Source organism: Columba livia, chromosome 10, assembly GCF_036013475.1.
Source record: "Columba livia isolate bColLiv1 breed racing homer chromosome 10, bColLiv1.pat.W.v2, whole genome shotgun sequence".
NCBI lineage: Eukaryota > Metazoa > Chordata > Aves > Columbiformes > Columbidae > Columba > Columba livia.
Window position 1 is genome coordinate 22,902,049 of NC_088611.1, and position 20,735 is coordinate 22,922,783.

Genomic DNA, 20,735 nt, shown 5'->3' on the forward strand with positions numbered 1-20,735 from the left:
TTCCTGTGGCATCATTCACAAATAGTTTGGACTCAGAGAGAAATGTACAGAAAGCAAATGCCATTTAGCAGGTAAGGGCTGGGTAGAGATTTTAGGGTGGCATCTGAAGACAGATGTATCACACCTCAGTGAAGCTTATAATGGTTTCTTTTTTGCACTGAAAGTTTATTCTGCCTGCAACTTTTTTAGTGTCTTATTTCAAGACATGGAATTGAGCAAAATACAGTAAAACATCTCCTTGTGATTGAGTTGGAATTAAATGTCTAGAGAGTGTTTACAAGAAAACAAAACGAGGTTGTGATCTGATTTAACGCACATGGAAAAGCAGCATTTTCTCTTTACATTCACCCTTTAGTTTCAACCCATTGCACGCTGGCGCCTATCAGACCCAGTCAGCATGGGTTTATGAAAGGCAGGTCCTGCTTGACCAGCCTGATCTCCGTTTATGGCAGAGTGACCAGCTGAATGGATGAGGGAAATGCTGTGGATGTTGTTTACCCCGGCTTCAGTAAAGCCGTTGACAGTTTTCCACAGCGTTCTCCTGGAGAAACTGGCTGCTCATGGATTGCACAGGTTATAGTGAGGAGGGTTTTGGTCTCTTCTCCCAAGGAACAGGTGACAGGACGAGAGGAGACAGCCTCGAGTGGCACCGGGGGAGGTTTAGTTCAGATATTGGGAACAATTTCTTCCCCAAAGGGCTGTCGGGCATTGGAACAGGGCAGTGGTGGAGTCACCATCCCCGGAGGGGTTGAACAGGCGCTTAGGGACGTGGTTCAGTGGCTGTGTTAGGTTTATGGTTGGATCCTATGATCTTAAGGGTCTTTTCCAACCTAAATTATTCTGTTCTATAAGGACTCAATTGAAACAGACACAGACACAAACACATCACGCACGTGTGAACATCTCACTTCAGATTTAGCACCAGGGTGTGTGGAGAGAGCTGTTCTCCCATTCTACCCCAGCACTGCTGAGTCAGCCCTGAGTCAGCCCTGCAGTACAAACATACATGGTGCAGGTGAAACAACGTGGGAACCTTACCTCGAACTCCTGAATTATGGTAGCCAGTTGGGAATATTTAAGGCAGGTTTCATCTAGCAAAGCCAAATTCCTATCAAACTGCATAATATATGCTGTGTGGTGATCCAGCCTTGATTTTCTGGAGAGAAAAACATCAGCAACTTTCTGGTGTTCCTCCCTAAGGCCACAGAAAGAAAAGGAGCAGAGGTAATTCCTTTTAGACACTCTTACTTCAGCCGTTTGATAGACTGAGGCCTGGCAGGCTGGCGTAGGTCAGAGGCCTCCTTAGCTGGGCGAACTGCCCCCGCGAGGCGGCGCCGAGCTGAGCCCTGCGCGGGGCCGCCTGGCGCTGCTGCCGGGCGGTTCTGTCAGCAGGTGGTCCGCAGGATCATTTTGATGCCGTCCCGTGGCACACGCCTGGGACCTTCAGGCCACGCGTGCGGAGCCGCCTGGTGACGACTGCGAGCTGGCACCAGCAGATAACGCGTACGGAGCCGGCTGTTCTCACACTGACCCACGGGACCATCGTGCACTCGCGGGCTGTGGCCACGCACATGTTTCAGCATTTGGTTTCTTAGCCTGAAAGCCTCTACATTTGCTCCATTCCTGCCTGTGTGCACAACCTGCCGGCGCAGCTGAGGTCCCACTTTCACCTCTGCTGGATCCCAGCCCTGCTCGTGGGTCGGGGAACGCGGAGGGGCTCGCCGCCTGCCGAGGGGGCACGCTGAGCCCTTCACACGGCACCATCCCGTCCTTACCATCTGGGGACTCTTTCTTCCAGTTCTCCCAGGATGTCTTGGTGTAACTCATAAATTTCAGGAAGTTCACTCAGACCCTGCTTGAGTTTAACTTCCTCCTGTTCATGTTCATCTTCATCTCCAAGCACTTTCAAGATAACTTCATAGAAATCCTGTGAACAACAATACAGAAATCGGGCAAACAGACTTCAAGTGTCTCTTCTGAAATCATCATTACAATTCCTTGATTCCTAAACTATGGTTTCTAGGAATTATAAGATGCCATTGATAGAGTGTGCTCAGAATAGCAAGGAGATCATAGCATATGTTTTCTTCCATCCACTAGTTCATAAACATTTTCAGCTGAATTCCACAATGCTGTCAACCCAAAATTGAATATTTCACCTGACCAAGCCATCAGACCCTTATGCATACAATAAGTTTGGTATCTTTTTATTTAGCTTGCCTTTTTTTCCTGTTTTTCTGGGTATAGTTGGTCTCATTTTTATAGTGTTCTGTAACCAGAAACATAACTTTTAAAAATTAAGGATGAGATTCTCCTGCCACTTCATTGGGTCCAACAGCTTGACGTGAAAAACATCAATGTCTAAGTGTCTTGTGATAAAATCTGCAACACTTGTCTCCAGCTCCGAACTTAAAGAGAGGAAGAATCTGTAAACTTAAGCTATAGAACAGATAATTTTCCAAGACCTTTTCTGATCTTTTTCTCCATCCCGGTAAGCCATGAAGTGCATGGAGCTTTTATTGCACGAGGTGAGGAAAACGGGTCAGAGTGAAAACCAGAGAAAGTAATCAAAACGACAGCTCAGTAGGGAGGCTACGAGAACCGCGAGGTGCGGCGGCTCCTGGTGACTCCTTTGGTGCAGCAGCTGCCGACGGGGGGATTGCAAAGCCTCCTTCCTCAAGAAATACCGTCTGTCCTTCCCTGAGCTTCCTTTCTGCTTTGTGTGTGACGGGGAGCCCGGGGCATCGCAGTGTGCCCTTACTGATAGCCAGCCTTCGCATGCTGCATTTTTTCCAGTAAGTACTTCAAATCAGTTATTGGTTTTAAATTCAGCATTAAAAATACTTGGATGGAGGCTTTGCAGCTGAATATACTTATATTCACTGACTTTGAAGCCAGGAGAGAGCATATTGATATGATATGATGTGATGTGATGTGATGTGACGTGATGTGACATGACATGATATGATATGATATGATATATGATTATATGATATATGATATATGATATATGATATATGATATATGATATATGATATATGATATATGATATATGATATATGATATGCTCTAGTGTGGTCTAGTCAGCAGTCCAGAGCACAAGACTTACTGGAATATAGCATTACTAGGAAAACAGCCAACTTTGACTTAATCTACCACGTGTTATGGACACGCTAACACTGCATGCTGAGGAAAACCAAACAAACAGCACCCAAGTCCCAGAAGGGGGTACAGTTGGTCTCCAGAAGGGTCGGGTAGCTCAGAACCGCACCCGAGGCCCCAGCACCCGTCCCAGCAGAGCCGCGCCCTGCTGGTGTCCGTCAGGCTGCGGCCGTGGCACCGGCTGTTCCCGCAGCAGCTCCAGCCGCCGCTCCAGCCCCAGCTCCGTGTGAAGGAGCGTCAGCGTCTGGCCTGTCTGGCCAGATCCATGCGGGGAATGTATGTGTTCGCACACTACTCTACAAACAGTGATTTATTATTAAAACCAATGTTTTTTCAAAAATGTCTTAAAAGCATTCTGTGTCTGTTCACAGAAGCCAATTCATCAGAAAAAAAGATTGCAGTGGCTTTAACAGTTGCTGAGAAGGTGGCTGTGCTGGATGAGTTAACAGAAACGGCAGCTCGGTTTTTCCACTCAGACCGTTTCCTGGCCCCCTACCCCCGGTGCGTGATAAGGCCAAACGTGCTGTGAAAGGAAGCAGGGGCTTAATAAAAAGCAACCCCTGAGGTCGCACAGCTCTTTGAGAGATGCCAAGCTGTTTCTGCCCGGCCCTGAACCAGGATGGGATAGGTTGAGCATCTTCCTCTCTCAGGATCTAGTGATCATGAAGCCTGTTGCCAAAAAGTCAAAGTCTGTTCCCTGAACTTTCAGGAACAATCTTATGAACTTCCCTGCACCGTACCGGGATTTACCGTGGCATTCCTCATGACTCCAGCTTCTGTCTTGTTAAGCTTTACACATACATGGAGTAATCAAGGAGGAGTCTGAAAGAACTAATTTCCATGAAACTTGCTAACATCTGGTATGAGCAACTCAACAGATTGTGCTTCACTGGAGATCTCTATTTTACTTCATATAGTCCACTTTAGCTTGGTGAAATCGAGGCAGCTGTACTGATTTCAGCTTGCTGGGGACCGGTTTGGTATGTGTGGTCCTGCTGAAAGGTGCTGTAAGGAGCCAGAGAACTTCAGCATTCCTCACGGGTAGGAACTGACTGCAGGCAAGAGCCAGATTTCGTGTCCTCTGAGTAATTCCTGGCTTTTCTGTTGTGACACCGTCAGCTGTGATGTACACTCGCTGTGAGCTGGGCCGGCTGGAACATCTGATACATACCAGCCAAAAGGAAAGTCCGACCTACAGTGCGGGATTTTGCCAACTATGACGGATGAGGCATTTGTTTTCTGAAAAGCCACTAGAACTAGGGAAAAAAACCCCACCAAACAAACAAAAAAAACAACATTATGACAGTTTTCTTTTTGACTAACTATATCCCGGATAAAACAAGATCATAACATTTTCTGAAAGTGTACGATCGTGTTTCCTAATTCTCTGGGTCTGATTTCCACAGTGTGTCCTGCCCAGTGCCACAAACAGCTCCCGCGTTCTGGGGCGTGAGCGAGCCCATCCAACGGCACGACTCGGCCTCCGTGCGCTCCAGAGGCTTTCCAGCCGTCTTCTGGCTGCTTTTCCGAACTCGAAGGAGTCTGCAACCTTTCCGAGTCCTCAGTCATCGTAATTAATCCAGACTGGGGAAGGGGAAAGGATCCAAAGGGTTCTTTCAACTTATTGTGCCTGGGGAAGTGAATAGCTCCGGCAAGGGCACTACTGATGTGCTTAAGTAACCTGTTATAGAAATGTCATCTTTTCCAAATTAACATCGAACAACTCTGTATCTGTCTGCTTTCCACCATAGCTGGGCAACAAGATTAACACTCCTTTCCCACAGCATCTCAGTGGATTTAATTAGTCATTAATTGCCTGCCCCTTTGATTGGAATGAATTCTCAGACAAATTATTTCATTCCAGTTGCCTGGATAGCCAGCTTCCTAATGATTGAGAAAAAACCTGCAGCATAACAGTAATCACTATAAACATCCATTAAAAAGATAATTATGTCACTATTGAAAACGCTGAGTGCCTGGGAAGCCACGAATGAGACGCAAAGTGCTTCTGCGGGCTCACTGACTCCCATCAGTCCTGGCACCTGAGTCGCCGAGTCTGTCACCCAAGCCCCGTAGCTAAACACAGGAGGAACCAAACAGCCCGTATGTGGGGCTGCTGGGTCACAGCTTTCTGAGACCAGGAACTGAAGTTGTTCATCTCAAGGCGCCGGCACGATGGCCCGGAGCTCCGTCTTGTCCAGGTGTCTGAGCCCACAGATCTCGCGCTGTGTGCTGCCCACGCCTGCGCCAGGGTCTGTCTGTGCTTGTAAAGCACAACCAAGCTGGGTTCGTGACATATAAGGTTAGCAGCTGTACTATAAAAATACATTTTTGAAACATAAAACTTTTTGTTGCATTTTGGGTGCCCATAAGTAAGCCCAGCTCTTTTGCACGGCTCTTTTGGACATCCAGGCACTGCACCCGAGGGGAGGGTGGGGATTTCAAAGAAGGGAGAGTCTTCCTGTGAAAGCTGAGTGCAGGCGCGAGATGCTGTACAGCATGCCGCGAGCAGGTCTGGCTCTTGGAGGTGTGTTCCTGACGGCCAGCAGCCTCTCTCCTGATGGAAGTGAAGGTGGCACCCTTGAATTAGAAAGCGGCACATCTCCCGCAGCAGAGGGAGTGACCCCCGGTCTGCGCCGGGCAGTGATCTTCCCAGGTTGCTCATTCCTGAGCTCAGCAGAGACAGCGCCAGAGCAGCAGCAGAAACACTGTCGCAGCAGACGCAATTAGTGCCTTATCCTTGCGCTGCCGGGCACAATCTGGGTCAGGAGCCCTGACCTCAGCACACACTCACATGCAAATACACACGTTCGTCCCAAACACTGCAGACGAGTTGCAGATCTGGCAAGCTGTAAAATACGCGTTGTGAACACCCATCAGTGGGGCTTGTTAGCAGGGAACTGTCCGGATGCCAAATGTGCTAGTGTGACTTCCCTCTCCTCTTAGGAGATACGCAGATTATCTGAAAGCTCTTTTGGCTCAGCATTCCCACTGCAGAAGCTCCCTGGCCAATGCATAGCTATTTTCCCAGTGCAGACGAAGACAACAATGAGTAAAGAAATTAGAACTAAAAAGCAGCCTACCATGAGTGAAGGCAGGCTATTTTTTTTGGTGACAGTGTGTTTTTAGGCTTTTATAAGAGCTTCAGAGGGTCTAACAGCCAACTACCTCCTCATTTAGCCAGCACGTTCCATTCACAAAAGTGTTTAATTAGGACAGTAATGACTTGATTGGTGCAACAGAGCTTTGAACGTCATCCAAGACATTCACAGTACTAGAAAAGGCTCAGCCAGTCATTCACTGGAAGTGTTAATAATTAGAAAGATGGAGTTCTGTTTGGTCTAACATGTAATCCTGGCTCCTAAATCAGATGTTTAGTCTTTGTTCTTGAGAATGTGCTGCCCAGAAGGATTCTGAAAGCAGAGTTTAACCGGCGAGCCTGACCTCGCGGTCACTGCGTACAGGTACCTTTGGGTGAGTGACGTGAGCTCTAAGATGATTTTGGCCTTTTTTTCCCTACGGTTTGTTTTGCAGTGAGAAGCCTTGGGATGCCCAGGGCAAGGCTGCGTCCCAAACTGCCCCAAAGGCTGAGAACATTGTATCTATCCATATCGTATCCATATCCATATCTGCAGATGCTGAGGAAGTATAAAGCCGGCTTCTTGGTGTTTCTAAGAACTGTGGCCTGTAATTCTGATGAAAATGCAAACCAGGAAACAGGATTGACTTTCTTTGAACAGGGAGGTGTTCGGGCTGGTGTTTTTCAGTGCAGAGCTGTCCTTTTAGGCACCTTAATTCAGTAAATGCCTCAGAGGGAAGGAATAATTGCTTCAAAGGGGGTTATGCACAGGAAAGGTGACTTTATGTACAACATCCAAAGACAAAATAAAATGTGAGCACTGGTACACCATCAGGCAAATGCTCGATCCACACAGGCCAGAATCCCAATCGGTCTGAGTCACACTGAGTTTGATTTGTGCACATCTAGTAAAGTCTGGCTGAAGGGAAGCAAATAAACCAGACTTTGGTCCTCGAATGTGTGAAACATGAGGCTGAGAACAAGCTGCAGCACTTGTGCTGAGGAGCCAGCGCTAGGGAGGAGGTGACGAGCGCAGCCTGCATTGCCGGGGAAGGGGGGCAGGAGGGAGGAATGAAAAAGTTTGCGGATGAAGTGATCCTGAAGGAAATATCAAGACTGATAAACTTTGGAAAACAAAATTGTGAGGACCAAGAGAGCAGGAACCTGGATTGCAAGGCCCTGCCCGTCTGCTCAGTCCAGAACGCGTTTTTACCTCTCCGCTCCAGAGAACCGCATTACCTTGGAGTAGGCAAATAACAGCTAACCCCTTAGATTTTTATCACTACTGCCACACCAGCTGATACCAAATTTGTGAGCTAACACAATATTTCCACTCTTTCAGTTCAATAGCAGAGTGGGTGTATGGAAATGTCATCGTTTTGGCAATCAATCAATTTATTAAAGTCTCCGCTGAAGGGCCAAACAGATTCTGTTACGCTGAATGAACAGGAGCTCCGGCCAAGCCGGGAAATGAGATGGGAAACTGCTCTGCTGCAGGCTTGAGAAAAGCCTTGTTTTTCATTCTGAAAGCAGCCTGGGCGTGGTTTAGTTCCTCGCCTTCCTTACCAACGTATGGGATTATATAAGGAGACAAGAATTGAGACTTGAAGATGAGCATTTAGAAACTGTTTTCTTGAGGAAGCTGGTGGTGGGGAACAGAGCGAAGACCTTGCCTGAGCTGAGATATGCTGTCCAGAAAGCCTTTGGCCCTAACTGGCTGGTATTGCATTACCAGAAAAAATAAGCTTAAAAGGAGGCAGAGTGAATCCATGAAATCAAAGCCCTGTGCTCCATAGCTCTGCCCCGTCTCTCTCTGGAGAGAGAGGGCTCACCGCTGCTTGTCGCCGTCTCCTCCTGCGCGCCCCACCCCAGCACGGCTGGCCCACACCCCCTGCGCACGGCTAAGGCCAGGTTTGCGGGTCTGTACAAGGGCAGGCTAGTGCCAGACGGATTCCTTTGCAATGCTTCCCCAAATTCACCTCAGGCCCTTCAATGCACTTACGTCTTCTAAATTGCAGCTAAATAAAAGGGCAATTAGGTTTCAGTGATCAAACTGATTTACTCACCGTACATAGCAGCTGGAGCATCTCCACGTATCTGAGGAAAGAGACAAACTTTTATTAGTTGCCGTGGAACTGATGCTGAAGGGTGGACTGCGTAGTCGCGGTTTAGGAGAGCAGCAGACAGGCTGTGACAGTGCACTCACGCTTTCTCTGAAGACATCAGCTCCTGGGCAATGAGGTGAGCTCTGCACCGGCCTTCTTTCTGTCAACAGCAGAAAACAAAGACCGTAAAGAGATGTCTCGTTCCAAGAAGTAAAGCAATGTTAGAGAGCGCTTTGGACAGACGTATTCCTTCAGTAGAAAGTTACCAGGCTTTTATTCTTTGTTGCTCAGTGTCTGGCATCTTGGAGTCCACAATTCAAATACTAGTAATATAGTAAAATATAATGTCTGCTAAGGCAGCTGTCAAGTTTCAAAACTTGACAGCTTTTCCTACTGGAAAAGGAGATAGATTTTCTGTTAATTTTTAGAGGTCCAAAATTTGTCAGAGAAGCAGAAAGTGCTCAGCTTTGAATAGGCCAGCTTCATGGCCGCTGAGGCTCACACCATGTGCTCAGTGCTCTTAATTACATGGAAAAGGGAGTTCTGTATCAAAATGGTCGTGTTCCAAATGGTTCTGACTGCTCTGAGACCTGCGAAAGCAAATGTGGCAAAGGGCTTTATTGCATGCTGAACAAATGTCTAAGCTAAATGGCCACATCTCCAAAAAGCAAACAGTTCAGCACTCCAGCAGACAACACTGTGACATCTCAGTGGAATGTCCTTACCTGGTGGGCGTCTCAGAAGACACAGAAAAGTCTGCAAGAAGCAAAGTGTATGGCTCTGAGGTACAAGTGGCTAATTAAGGTATTGTGCTTCTATTTCAGGACTCATCCTCATGGTAAGAAATTACCCAAGCATGGAAATAACACTGGGAAAAGTGATTTATTTAGCAGTGGTGAAGGAGGGAACTAAACCAGTAGCCCCCAGTGACCTAAAGTGGGCTCAGGGAAGAGGGGTTCAGCAGCAAAACTTGGCGACATTGTTTGCCAGGGCAGGTACGCTAGAAACCACAGCTGGTGAGGTGTGATGTGGTCCCTGGGTGTCACACACCGGGGCTGGTGAGGTGTGATGCGGTCCCTGGGTGTGACACACCGGGGCTGGTGAGGTGTGATGTGGTCCCTGGGTGTGACACACCGGGGCTGGTGAGGTGTGATGTGGTCCCTGGGTGTGACACGCCGGGGCTGGTGAGGTGTGATGTGGTCCCTGGGTGTCACACACCGGGGCTGGTGAGGTGTGATGCGGTCCCTGGGTGTCACACACCGGGGCTGGTGAGGTGTGATGCGGTCCCTGGGTGTGACACACCGGGGCTGGTGAGGTGTGATGCGGTCCCTGGGTGTCACACACCGGGGCTGGTGAGGTGTGATGCGGTCCCTGGGTGTAACAACCAGGTGGGAAGTTTGTGGCCATGTTTCCTCCCTAAATTCTGCATGAGGGGCCATGAGGGGTCAGGGAACACAAAGCTTAATTGAGACCCTCATAAAATGTATTGTGAAGACCCCAAATCCAAATTCAGCTTCCCACAAATGTTGGCTTCCCAAATCACACTTGATAGATCAGATATACAATCAGGATTTATGTAGCAGATCTGAACAGTAAAAAAGGTCTAAGCAAGTTCAAGTTAAATGCATTATAGACATTTTACTCTCTGTTCCCGCTCCCCGTTAGCATTCCCTTGGGATACGGGTGATCCGGCATATGATGGAACTGTCTGCCAACTTTTGCATGTATAGGGGAATCACCTTCTGGCGTTCAGGATTTTACTCCCCTCCCAAAGTTTCTGGTTCATTCCGCCTGCCCTAAGCTGCAGTGTTGGAAAGAACGAAACATCCCCTGAAGTGCTGGACGCTCAAATTGAGTCATGCGGATACTTGGAGTGTAAAAAACCCACTAGCAACGTCAAATGGAACATAATCGAAGCAGTTTCACTGCCGAACATCCGTAAATTAATGTGATGGGACAGAAGTTATATTTTTAAGATTATTCTAGTTTTAATAGTTAAGACGTTCATTACAAAAGCAAGGAACTCAGGCAGTAACACGTGAATTCAGCAGTGCCTGTTTCAGAGGAGCCTGGGCCCGTCCAAGCTCACGGCAGGCGGCTATCAGTGCTGACTGCACACGAGCCAAGGAAAGGCTTCTGCGCTGCGGGGACTCTAAAGACCCTTCGCTGCTCTGAGAGTTTTCGCCATGGGGGAGAATTATGATCCGATCAATAGTGAGTATGAGTGAAAAAGTCCTTGAACCATGATGATGCGTTAGATTAATGAGGCTTCCTGTATAGAAAATAAACAGTGTCACAGTGATGGCTTTTTCATCTTTAGTATATTTCTGTGTACTTTTTTTGGGAGGCAACTGAAGACTGCAAGAGCCAAAGGAAATACGGAGTGAAGTATTTGTCAGTCCCAGGTGTCTAATCCATCTCTCCTTTAGCACCAGGAGTCTGAGGGTACGTCCCCTAGTGCCTCGTTCCTTCTGGCTGGTGGGTGCCAAAGAGCATGCTTTGGATCACTTGCTTTGGGAAACTCACAGAGTGCACTAGAAAGATCTTATGTTTTTTCCTTCATTTCACTTTTCCGCTGGGAGCAAATATTTGGCTGCCCCTTCCCCCTGTTCCACTTTGTGAACAGCTCTGGAGGATCATGCTGTGCCTGGTTGTGCCAGCTGCTTTAGGAACACGCTGGAGGCACCGAGCTTTCCGTTCTCTCATTTTCTCGACGCGGGCCTAGCCTAACAGAGCCAGCGAAGGGGGGCGTCTGTGGGTCACCTGGCCCGGGGTGGCGGCCCAGGACAGGCCTGTCCCCGCGGCCGCTGCCTCCGGCACACGCTGCCGCGGCTGCTCGCGGCTAACGTGTCTGAGCAAGAGACCGAGCGCAGGGACCCCGGTGTCACACGGCCTCTGGCAAGTTTGACACCGTGTCTCTAGGCGTTGCCTGTCTTGTGTTATTTAATTGCTGTTTGTTTAACCAGGAAATGAACTCTGAGGTTGACGACAGTGTCCAGAGTCAGACTTCTGGGAATAGGAGATGGAGAGGATGCCGGTCTCAAGCACCAAGCTTCTGAAGCAAAGTCTGGGTGACTGTTCTGATCCCCCTTTTCGGTGAAGTGTCCTGCCCGCAGCCCAGCCTGCGCCCAGCCCCCGCTCAGGAGCTGCGCCCCGGCCGCGCTGCGCAGCCACGGCGGCCGCGCGGGGACCCCGGCTTCTGCTCCACCGGGCGTTCGTGCTGCAGAGCCGCATCACTCCGTCCCCCCAGAAACAAATGCTTAGTAAAATGCTTGCTATTCACAATATAAAATTGCAATATATAACTGAAATATCACCCAATTCTCTCCACTTTGAAAAACATGCTGGTGTCAGGAAGGTCGCAAACACAAAAGCACTTTAACCAGGTTAGAAGCTTGTGCGCTGCCACGGCTCAGCTGATCAGCATAACTTGCAAAGCAGAGGTGGTACTGTGCAATCATTTTTCTGTTGGCTAATGAACAAACGCTATAGCTCTCCTCCAAAGGGATATCAAGTTTACTGATGGAAAACTAAGACCTAGAGATGACTTGTGACTTGCTCAGAGCATCTCCTCCTCCAATAGCTGATGTTTCCAATGTATAATGAAGCAAACCACCACCAGAAACCTTTTGTTTAGAACAGTAAAGATCTGAAAGCCTGCAGGTCTTTACAGAGCACACATGTGAACACATCTGAAGTTAAGTACTAGTCTTACGTAGTTCAAACTGAGAAACTTTAGGTTTCGTGTCCCTTTTGTGCCTTCTGATAGAACAAATTTTTGGGCTGGAGAGGGGAAAGGAGTGGACAGTGGAGCAAGGTGGCTAATGGCCATGCCGAGTGTGCTGATGTGGCACTTGGAACAGGACTCTGCTGTGTGTGGTAGTGTTCCCATTGGCGTGGGGATGTCACTTGTATGCTCTGGCGTTGTTCTGAGCAATGCCGAGGCGTCAGACGCGGCCCCTGACAGGCTGTGCTTTGGTCAGACGGTACTTTGGTGACAGTGCCGTCACTTTACTCGGAGCATGGGGTCAGCTCTCGGTCATGCTGACCCAGCTGTTGGCAGAACCTCGGTCAGAACCAGACCCGTCTCTTGATCCAGCTTCAAAAACCTTGGGGCTGGAGGTGAATCTGCCTCCGTGGGGTTGGAATGGGGTTGTGTGGACTAAGAGCAGCATAAGTCGTCACGAAACAGTTCACTAAAACTAGAGCATAAGCCCTGTGCAAGCCACTGCTCTGGAGTACTGAGCAGGAACCTTTGCACTTCAAAAGCTGGGTAACTAGGCCAGACTTAGGAGCAGCAGCTCCACTCACATGCCGCTGGCTTGCCGTGCTGACACAGACAAACCGCGTCTCTCTGTGCGTTTTCCTACGCATGTGTCGTGTTTCACAGCCTCCCCGGGGCAGGCGTGTTGTACCGGGATGGTCCCCAGCACAAGAGCGGCTGACGGCAGTTTGTGAGCTCCAGGCTCTGGGCTGAGTGACTTCACAACAGCCCTTCTGTCACCGCGGTGAACCAGCAGCCACAGGGCTGTCACACTGCTGTCAGCAGGGAACTGAGGCAGTACAGAACAAGTGCCATTTTCAGGCTGGCTCTGTGAATCAGAGAGAGAAAAGCAAACGTAGCTCACATCTCCTGTCTCCCAGGCTCCTTCCTTGAAGAGCCAGACTGCAGCTCTCCTGGGGATCTGTGTTGTTATATAAATCAAGAGCTGTCCCTTGAAAGGCATCTGAATTCGGTGCTTCCTCAAGGCACACAAATCCGTCATTCCCAACCCCAGCACGTCTCAGTTTTGTCTGTGTGTGTGCATGCGTCTGTGTTTTAGTGTGTGAAGGTTAAAGGTTTGCAAAACAGAGTGATTAATGGGATCTGGAAACCAAGCCCACCCAGTGGAAATGGATAAGGAACAGCAAAGGCAGTTTTATGTCCTGTGCTACGAGACAGCGGCTGCCCTGCGTGTTGAGAGGCCTTTGTGGCAGAGCGTGATGCTCCTGTTGGCGGGGCGCAGGTCCCCTCCATCTGCCCTGCTGGGCTGCTGTCCCCTTTTCTGATACCGGCACAAGGGTGAGCACCTCACCCCAGTGCCGCCTGCTGTCAAGAGCGGCATCGGGATCGGTTCCGTCGGAGCACCCGGCAGCCAGGGGTTGGTGCTTGGACTCGATGATCTTAAAGGTCTCTTTCAACCAAAATGATTCTGTGATTCTATGAAGTTCCCCTTCCTGCGCGCCCCCAGGCACACCACCAGATAATGGCAACGCGCACCCCGCCAGTCAGGCCAGGATTATATGCATTAAACCTGAAGTCCTAAATGATGAGCCAGAAGGCTTTGGATTTTCATTGGGATAAAATTCAGCCACATTTGGTCTGAATTCCCTTTCTTTTGTGCCATTTTGCTCTACATGCTATTCACCTCGCTACAGAACTTTTACATTTTGCTAGCAAGGTAAGATCACATCTCATATGCTGGCTGTATACAGTTGCTTGTAACATATTGCTGGTTTTAGACCAAACTCAACAGTATTTGTGTGCAGATCGGTTTACCTATAGATTTCCCATACAGTTAGCTGTGTTCTGGATGAAAGAAATGTACTTGTGTTCCAGCTATGGCTTTATTACTTTTCCTAGGATTTGTATTTATTTATTTCCTGAGTGCTTCATAGACTAGAATTCTTACAGGTATTCACCCAGATTAATCACATCATTTTCTTACTATTCTCCTGAGATTCCCTTCAGTTCTCCATATCAAACTCCCTCCTGTGTTTACGGACAGGTTACAGAAAGTGTTTTTAATTGTTCCTTTGCCTGGTGGCTTAATGTAGTGTTTGCTATACGTTATTCTGAACTATAACAGAGTTCTTAAAGTAGCTGGTGTTGCTACAATATTCCTAGCACCCGCTCACCCAGCCGCTGCTCTGTCCTTCCAAAGGCACCCTGCAAAGGGAGACTCGTCCCCTTATCACTGCGGTGCAGATTGTGCAGTGGATCTCAGTCTGAACGCCTTCCACTGAGTATCTGAGTTGTTTTAAGCCCTGTAACTTTGTTTGACCGGCACACCTTTCGCTTGTGTGTGACACAGCCGGGATCAACAGTGTGATGCGAATAGCTCGTGAAGCCCTGTCCGAGGCAGCACGTCTTACAGTGTTGATACAGGACCGTCCGCATGGCTTTCTGCAAGATGCTGGAGAAATGAACTCTTAAATGGGCGGATGGATTCCTGCCCCTGCCCGGCCCCACAGAACCCGAAACCTGTGCTTCATCTCAGCGTGTTTCTTCAGCAAGTGCTCAGAGCGCCATGGGGCCTGTGCTGTGGTTCGGGGCTGTTAGCGCAGGGCGGGCAGGCAGACGTTCCTGCGCTGTCCCCGCAATGAATGCCTTGGCAGGCTTGGTGTCCCACCGTGAACACAAGGGCCCGCGCCCGGCTGGCTGCCTGGCCTACCAGTCTGATCTCAGATCTGCATCAGAAGGCTTTTTCTCTTCTCCGGATCCATTCCTCCCTGCTGGGGCCCTATCTCCAGACACACAGAGGGCTAGGTGTGGGAAAACAGCTGTCTGCAGTTCCGTAACAGTTGGAGGTTGTAGGAAGTTAGCAATGAAAGGGATCAACTGGACAGTAGATCCAGTCTTAAAAAGTACCTACGAAAAAGGAACTGTCTGGAGAATCTCGCTTGAAGGTTCTGACACTGAAGTGAGAGGCACAAGCTGCAGAGCGGCAACTGGAGATCCCCCAGCTTCCTCAGGCTACCGAGGCAACTCCGAAACTCAGATCATAACCAGCAACGGGTGAAACCCACCGGCAAGTGCTGATTTCAGTCCGCTTCAAACCATGAGCCGAGCTTCTCCAAAGCAGACTTTCGAGATTATATTGTCTCTATTTCTGATCTTCCTATATAGCTGCAAAATCTGAGACTGCTACGAAAACTGAGTTCTGCCAAAGGGGACTCAGTTTGAAGTTGGAGTCCAGTCAAAGCTGAACTATTAAGCTCATTTCCCCTTTAATTCCTTTAATGCTCGTTAGCTGGGTGGGTCAAAGATGGATTTGTCACAAAGTTCGGGTTTGAATCCAGCTCAATGATGAGAGGAAAAATCTGGGGTTCTACATTCTGGACTTTGAGCATTTGCCGAGTGAGTGAAGGTTCAGAGGTAGGAGACAAAGTCCTTATTTGATTTGATACGAGATTTTTGTTCCTAACTGGAATCCCTAATTCCTTTGGCTTTTGTCTGTAGGCAGCTCAGGTGCCATCACGTAACCTTGGGAGCCCAGTGCAGAAAAGCCATGTGTCACCTGCTGATAAATTGGGAGCCATTTAATTGAATGAACATATATAAAAGACACATGAATGCGAGATGGGCCAGGAGCTCTTCTAAATTAGCTTAGCAGGAGAAAAAAAAGAGTGAATCTGCACTGGTAGTGAAAGTGAAGGGCATTGCTTTTTATCATACAGCCAAGTAGAATCGCAAAGGTTAAGAAAACTTACACCATTCCCTGCCTCTGAGTTTTCTAGGCTATCATATGCCAGCAGACTGAAGAGAAGGAAATAAAGTGCTTATTTAACCAGAAACAATGAATTTTCACTGTTAGTTTTATACAGAATAATCAAAACCACCAGGTGAGTTCTAATGACAAATGCGAAGCTTCTCAGGGTCTGAGGTGCTCCCGCGAATAAAGGCAAAACCTCAAAACCCACCTCATGTTCTACATCTTTATACCCGCCGCATTCCAGACAGGTTTTTAGTGATAAAAACTCCTGTAATGGAACAGAGGCGAAAGCCCCTCTTTGTTTGCTCTTTAAAATAAAGCTGATCACGTGAAAAATACCTCAACATATATTACTGGCTACGATTCAAATTGTTTACAGAACAGGGGTTCCGACAGGCCTTAAGCATTTCTCCACCCTCCTGTGAATCTGGTCCCCAGGAGAGCAGGGTCTCGAGGGACACGAGCTGTTGAAACAATGCCAGGAAAAATGTGTATAAAGCTAATTTTAAAAATTATATTTACTTATAGAAATGAGCCTTAAAAAGAAACCTCAGAGGAAAAAAGTCTGCTGTAAACTGGAAGTCTTGGGATTCTCCAGCAAACAGGATAGGAGAAAGCGGGTGAGAAAAACCAAAAGACAACAGCTAAATAAAAGGCACCCTTCGTGTCGGAACCCGGCACTGACTGCTCTTCCGAGAAACCGGGTCACCGGCCACGTTTGACTGTGGCTCCACACGGCCGGCAGCGCAGAGGAGGTCCTGGCGCCAGCAGGCCCCTGGCTCCCGGCTCCGGTGTCTCCCTTAACAGACTGGGTCCTGGGGACAGCGGGGACACGTGGGCTTTGACCGGATGGTTCCCGGAACACCCCGAGTTTGTCAAAGTGACGCCTGCCCTACTGATGCTACAACAACAGACATGCCAAGCTGTCTCGGTGCCACTTCTCTAGATCCTTTCTCGGTCCCACAAACAAACACAATCCTCTGACTTGGCTTACTAAGGAACTGGCTTATTCAGGGATAAAATCATTGCAGCTGCAACCTCTTTCTAGAGCCTGTAGCTGGACACAGCCAGTGCACAGTGTTCGCATGCATCTCCCTTGTGAGCTCAAGTCACAGCTCTGTTGTCACTGCTCCCCTGGCATCACAGCTGAGAGAGGCTGAGAAACAGGACCGGCTTAGGTAACACTCTGGTGTGTGCTCAGAAATGCCAGCGCTCTGTCAGCTAGCTCACAGAACTGAAAAGTATTTCTTCATTTAACAGGAAATGTCAGAAATGTAAAGTCTTTTCCCTTTCCAAAACTGTGTGAAAATAAGCAATCAAAAACATTTCATGAATCTCCCAGTAAAAAAGATGAGGTTGTTTGCAACTGTTTCATGTCAGCAAGGATATCAGATCGGTCTTTTCCTTCCACTGGTACCAGAGGCAGCTCCGCACCCTGCAGTGTAGACCCAGAAGTGATACAGCATCCAGGGAAATCGAGGGATCAGTGCAACAGCAGTTTCATTTGCCCTCTGCTGTCATTCTGTTTGCAGTTTCTGTTTCTCAAGAACTGGTGTACTGGTAAGAGGAAAATTCTGCTCCACTCTCTCTACACCTGCCCTGAAACAAAGCTTCACCTTCTGGAGATGCCTGAAGAGAGCTGATCGTGCTAGAATCAGTCTACCTGTGCTTCTCCTTGGCAGAGCCGACCCTCACTCGGCCGTCATTTGGGTTTGGAGGAGCATCTGCCGAGACTCTCGCAGGCTCTGACCCGTGCCCGGGCAGCCGCTGGCCGTGAGCAGCCGCGCTGGCGCGGAGCGCCGGCCCGAGCGAGCGGCGGCGCGGCTCCGGAGCCGGGGTCTGCTGCTCCCCCGCAGCACCGGCTCCTGCGGCTCCAATGGGGACCGTTCAGCAGAACATTCCCGTTTGTTGTTGCGTACCAAATGGAATATGCAGTGGGAGCTTGTACTCAGACACGCAATGCTAGATCGTTAGGCTTATATTAGGTTTTAAGAACACATGAAAAATTATGTGAAAAACAAAGATAAATTTGTGCCTAAAACTGCATAGTGTCATTTCTCTAACAACTGCACTGTTAGTCAGGTTACTAGAGGTTAAACAGCCTTGTGTGGTCTTAAGCTGTGATCACATTTCCGTGGTCTTCTCCATAACTTGTTTAAGAGCTCTTCTATTCATCAGAAATCAGTAAAATAAACCCAAACATGGGTGTATTTTCCCATGATGAAAGAATTTTGAAATGGCAGAGACCTATTAGACAACTTACTCCTTCTCCCAGCCAATGCACAACTGGTCCAAATAATGTACTTGTCATTGTTTTACTCAGTGTAGTTTTAAAATTCTGAAGATTGCAGCTAAATCCTTCTTCTGAGCGAGACGTTTGTGCTGACATTCAGGTCAGGCCTTTCCTGATGGCTCCACTGTCCACCTCAGGATGCAGCTCTTTGGCTTTGCCACATGCTATGGGGGTAAATTGTTGCTGGTGAACTGGGGGAGTAAAGGACTGATGGCTCTGACATTTCTAAATGAGCACCAGGCAAAGAGCAGAGACGGCTGAGAACCCAGGTTCTCTGCAAACTGTTTATCCCTCTCCAGGTTTCACGCGTTCCCCACTGTCGGCTCCTTTACCTTGTTGCCGAGGCTGGGGTCAGCCGGGCCGCCCTCCTCTTCGGAACTCTTCTGCTCCTCGTCCGAGGTGACGAGCTCGGTGGGTACGGCAGAGAGCGGGCACACCTTGTAGGGCTCGGTGTAGGCACTGCGGGGAGAAGGAACAGCCTGGCTGACGGTGGCTCGGCTCGGCCCGCGCCGCGCGCAGCCCGCCCGGCTTCCCCGGCTCTGGGGTTCGCTGCCAGGCTCAACAGCAAACGTTAAGACAAGCAGAAGGGTCTGAGAAGAGCAGTAGGAAGGTAACTGAACTCATTCGAGCTCCCCTAAAGCACCAATGTTCTGGCTCATTCTGGAACAAAGCGTTGGCACTTAGCTGCAGCAAAAACTGCTTTGTTCCTCCCTAATAAACCCTTCAAAATCATGGAATAACATCATACGAACGTCTCAGTGCTCATTAAAAATGGAAGTTAGATATTGTAACAACATTTTGTTCTGGGAAAACGTCAAAAGCATGAGAAAAGTATAAATGCAATACCAATGGCATCAATTAAAGCACAAGATACTCAGATCCCAGAATCCTTGGGCTGTTTCAAGGAAACGTGAATTCGGGCCCAGGAGCCCCGAGAGAGCCGTGCGACAGAGCACTGGATCTGGTGCGGGACACAGGCCAGGGGCCTCCCAGCATTTTCTTTCAGATTTTTTTAATTTAAGTTGCCAGTGATTACAGAGCGTCCACAAAGCGGGACCAGAGGTGGGTTCTCTGGGTGGCGCTGCCCTTGCCTTGCAAAGGTGTCTTTAATGCTGCTCCGAGCTTGCCTAGCTCCAAATACGGCATCTTTGTAAACTTGGCTGATTCGGAGGCAGGCTTCCGAATGTTGTTACTGCACAGGTACTCACAGGCTCTATGCATGTTGTCCCTTTCTTTTGTCTTTTATATGAAATAGGTGAAGATCTTGGTGTCTTACTATATCATGCCTCTTATTATTTAATAATTCTAAAATCTCTGAACTTCATCCAATTATCCATTAGCATTATCCAATTTACTAACCATTTTAGCACCAGTTTTTACTACCAGCCAATTTTAGTACCGTTCTTTCAGTGCAACACAAGACTCAATATTCCAGCACTGGCAAGACCAGTGCCAAGTACAACAGTGGTAACACCCATCGCTTCCCACCTGACTACGGTGTTTTTACACTCAAGGATCAGATTCGTGTTTTTGGCCACAGCATCACTCTGTGAGTTTACACACAGCGTATGCACCACAGTGGCCCCGGGCCTTTCACATTTCAAGGGGCAGGTTCCGGCGTCCCGCCAACACTCTGTTGTCTGGAGAAACCAAATCTGATGGCCCACCAGCTCGGTCTGTGACGTGGGCCTGGCTTACTCTGTGTCTATGGTTTCTTCAGTTCTCATTTCCTTTGAAACATTACTAATTTGCTTTTTCATTTCTGCCTCATCTCTGTATTTTGCTTTGATCTCCCACTTGGGAATCCCAGATGTGAACAAATCCAGAGCTTCAAAGGGAATGCTGGTGTGACAGGAGGCTGGGCAAGGATGGGTTAATGGGGGGCACTGACCAGACTCGCTCTGCACTCGGTTGGGCTGCAGACGGGGCTCTGGTCCCGCGGAGCCACCGGCTCGTCCCTCGCGCGGTCCCGAGGCCGGCGCGGGGCCAGGCAGCAGCGCCGCTCGCCCCATTGTCTGCTCTTGTTTATTATTAGTGTCTGCAGCTTTTCAGCGTGGGCGGCATCGCCACACTTCCGAAACCCTGCCCAGCTACAACAACAAAGGGGCCCCAGCGCAGCGAGGGCAGGGGCGAGGCAGATAACAGGAGCAGCTCTGGAGGCTTATTGATAGTTCAGCCGGTCTCCCTCCTTACTTGCACAGCCTTTCTGCAATTTGTAATTGTTTGCCCCAGCAGACATGAAATTAAGTCCCTCCCTCCTTCTCTCTTTCTCTGTCTTATAAATGACTGCATTATGTTAATGTAAGAACACATTATAATTTGGGAAGAATGCTTCAGTATATTAGTCTGGTAATCATTATGAATGGCATTATTAAAGGCTCATCCAGCAGCAAAACTTGCAATATTGGTGAACTGTTGCACGGGCCTCATTTATGGCAGGCCTGCAGTGCAGCGGCACTGGCTTGTGTTTAAAGAGAAGTCCCAGGCTGCTGTGGGTCTCGCTTGCACACGCGATGGGCGCCAGCACGTTCGTGTCGCCCCTCCCTCCCGCCCTTCTCCAGCAGCACTCGCGTCTCCACATCCTTTCGGTCCTTGGGAATGCACAGAAATGAATGCACACA

General features: G+C 48.8%; 2 protein-coding genes across 5 annotated transcripts in view; one reads left to right on the top strand and one right to left on the bottom strand.

The window, feature by feature from the left end:
- The window catches only part of LOC102087959 (dynactin subunit 2), a 151,886-nt gene that overhangs the window by 40,707 nt on the left and 90,444 nt on the right, over nucleotides 1-20,735 (top strand). The gene's annotated exons all lie outside the window — the stretch shown is intronic.
- FGD5 (FYVE, RhoGEF and PH domain containing 5) overlaps nucleotides 1-20,735 on the bottom strand; it is an 84,570-nt gene that overhangs the window by 32,237 nt on the left and 31,598 nt on the right. For all 3 annotated transcript variants that reach the window (XM_065074731.1, XM_021296608.2, XM_065074732.1), the window contains exons 3-7: nucleotides 18,447-18,573; nucleotides 8,448-8,506; nucleotides 8,308-8,338; nucleotides 1,776-1,927; nucleotides 1,039-1,195 (exon numbers count right to left, since the gene is read on the bottom strand). In XM_065074731.1, coding sequence (XP_064930803.1) covers nucleotides 1,039-1,195; nucleotides 1,776-1,927; nucleotides 8,308-8,338; nucleotides 8,448-8,506; nucleotides 18,447-18,573 — 526 coding nt within the window. The remainder of the gene's footprint in view (nucleotides 1-1,038; nucleotides 1,196-1,775; nucleotides 1,928-8,307; nucleotides 8,339-8,447; nucleotides 8,507-18,446; nucleotides 18,574-20,735) is intronic.